Source organism: Callorhinus ursinus, unplaced genomic scaffold (assembly GCF_003265705.2).
Source record: "Callorhinus ursinus isolate GAN/ISIS: 27379988/994484 unplaced genomic scaffold, GSC_fseal_2.0 scaffold10250, whole genome shotgun sequence".
Lineage (NCBI taxonomy): Eukaryota > Metazoa > Chordata > Mammalia > Carnivora > Otariidae > Callorhinus > Callorhinus ursinus.
Window position 1 is genome coordinate 1 of NW_027407300.1, and position 1505 is coordinate 1505.

General features: G+C 48.3%; 1 protein-coding gene across 1 annotated transcript; it reads left to right on the plus strand.

Annotated features, from left to right (window-relative positions):
- The first annotated feature begins 26 nt into the window (after positions 1-26).
- On the plus strand, positions 27-1498 carry LOC141372359 (endogenous retrovirus group K member 13-1 Env polyprotein-like). Its single transcript, XM_073890847.1, is given in 1 exon segment — positions 27-1498. A coding segment is annotated over 1 exon segment (1395 nt). The 5' UTR covers positions 27-94; the 3' UTR covers positions 1490-1498.
- Positions 1499-1505: the final 7 nt, after the last annotated feature.

Here is a 1505-nt window from a genome sequence, read left to right on the forward strand (position 1 = left end):
TTATGGATGCGTGGTCACTTCACCAGTCTCCCGAAGAATCCGCTCTTGGTTTGGAACTGAGCCACCCAGAGGAGACACTTTGACACCTCATGTAATGGTGGAGGATTGGGACATCAACGAGGTTGTCCTTCAACATCAACGGCCCCTGCCTGTTGGCCGTTTCGGACCCGCTTCCAGATCCCTTGAGACCCCATACCTTGACTATCCCCTCTGTAAATCTGACCTAACGTGGAAAACCTATGGACCCTCTTGGAAAACCTGCGTTCATCACAACCCAGAGATTGTGACTCCCCATGGCATACCTGACACTTATATAATTGACTGGTCAAAAGACGGGGATCTCCCTTTGCGCCGCTCCCCCCTGCCTTCAGAATATGGGCCATACGACCACAATAATTCTGCTCCCGGGGGACTACTATCACTGGGGAGGATGAGACACCCGGACTTACGGAAAATTGTTGCGGCCATGAGAGATGTTAAAGCTAATTCATCTCTTTTCCCTGGCTTCCCCACGGGCCCATTGACATTTCAAATTCAGGCATGTCTTTCCCCACCGTTTCTGTTTGTGGTGGGGGACGGATCCATGGTGCCCGAGGTTAAGGCCAATAGAACCCTTTACAAAATAACTTGTGAGGAATGTTATCTCACCAACTGTTTGCCTTTACCTAGCGCCCCAAATCCAACAAAGAAGGTTTTCCTAGCCATACAGCCCCCTTATCTAATGATGCCTGTAGAGGTGGGGGGGCCCTGGTATAGAGATTATGGCTACCAATTTGCACAAGAACTGGAAGGCCTACTTAGTCGGGGGCGACATTTCCTAGGCCTCCTAATAGCCGGCATCACTGCCTTGGTGTCTTTGATAGCATCAGCTACTGTCTCCACGGTGGCACTGTCCCAGGGCATACATACTGCCGCTCATGTAAATAACTTGGCTCATAATGTCTCCCAGACCCTTGCTACACAAGGAAGTATAGATAGAAAAATTTTGGCTTGCCTAGATGGTTTAGAGCAGGCGGTCGAATATTTGGACACCCAATATTCATTGTTACATACTCGTTTGTCCTTTGTGTGCCACGGAGGGTATGGTTCCATTTGTGTGACCCCCCTAAAAGCTGACAATGTCTCCTGAGAAACGGTGCAGAGGCACTTGCAAGGTATCTGGCATGAGACAAATGTAAGCCTAGATCTGTTTCAATTGCAAGAACAAATAAACAATATAGCCTCCTCCCATCTACATGTAGTCACCCCCAGAGACATGGCACAATCCTTTCTACAGAAGCTACAGGGGTTTAACCCCTTTAATATCCTCCAACATTCCTTCTGGATTGTGTGTGCTCTGGTTATAGGGGTAACCTTATTACTCTGCTTATGGTGTGCTTGGAGTCGCTGTCTGTTTGCTTTCATGGCTAGTACCCAAGCAAATGTACACATGTTGCGTTTAAAGATAAAAGGGGGATATGTCGGGAGCCATGAGCAACAAAGGGGTTAATCGGGTAGAGCAAAGG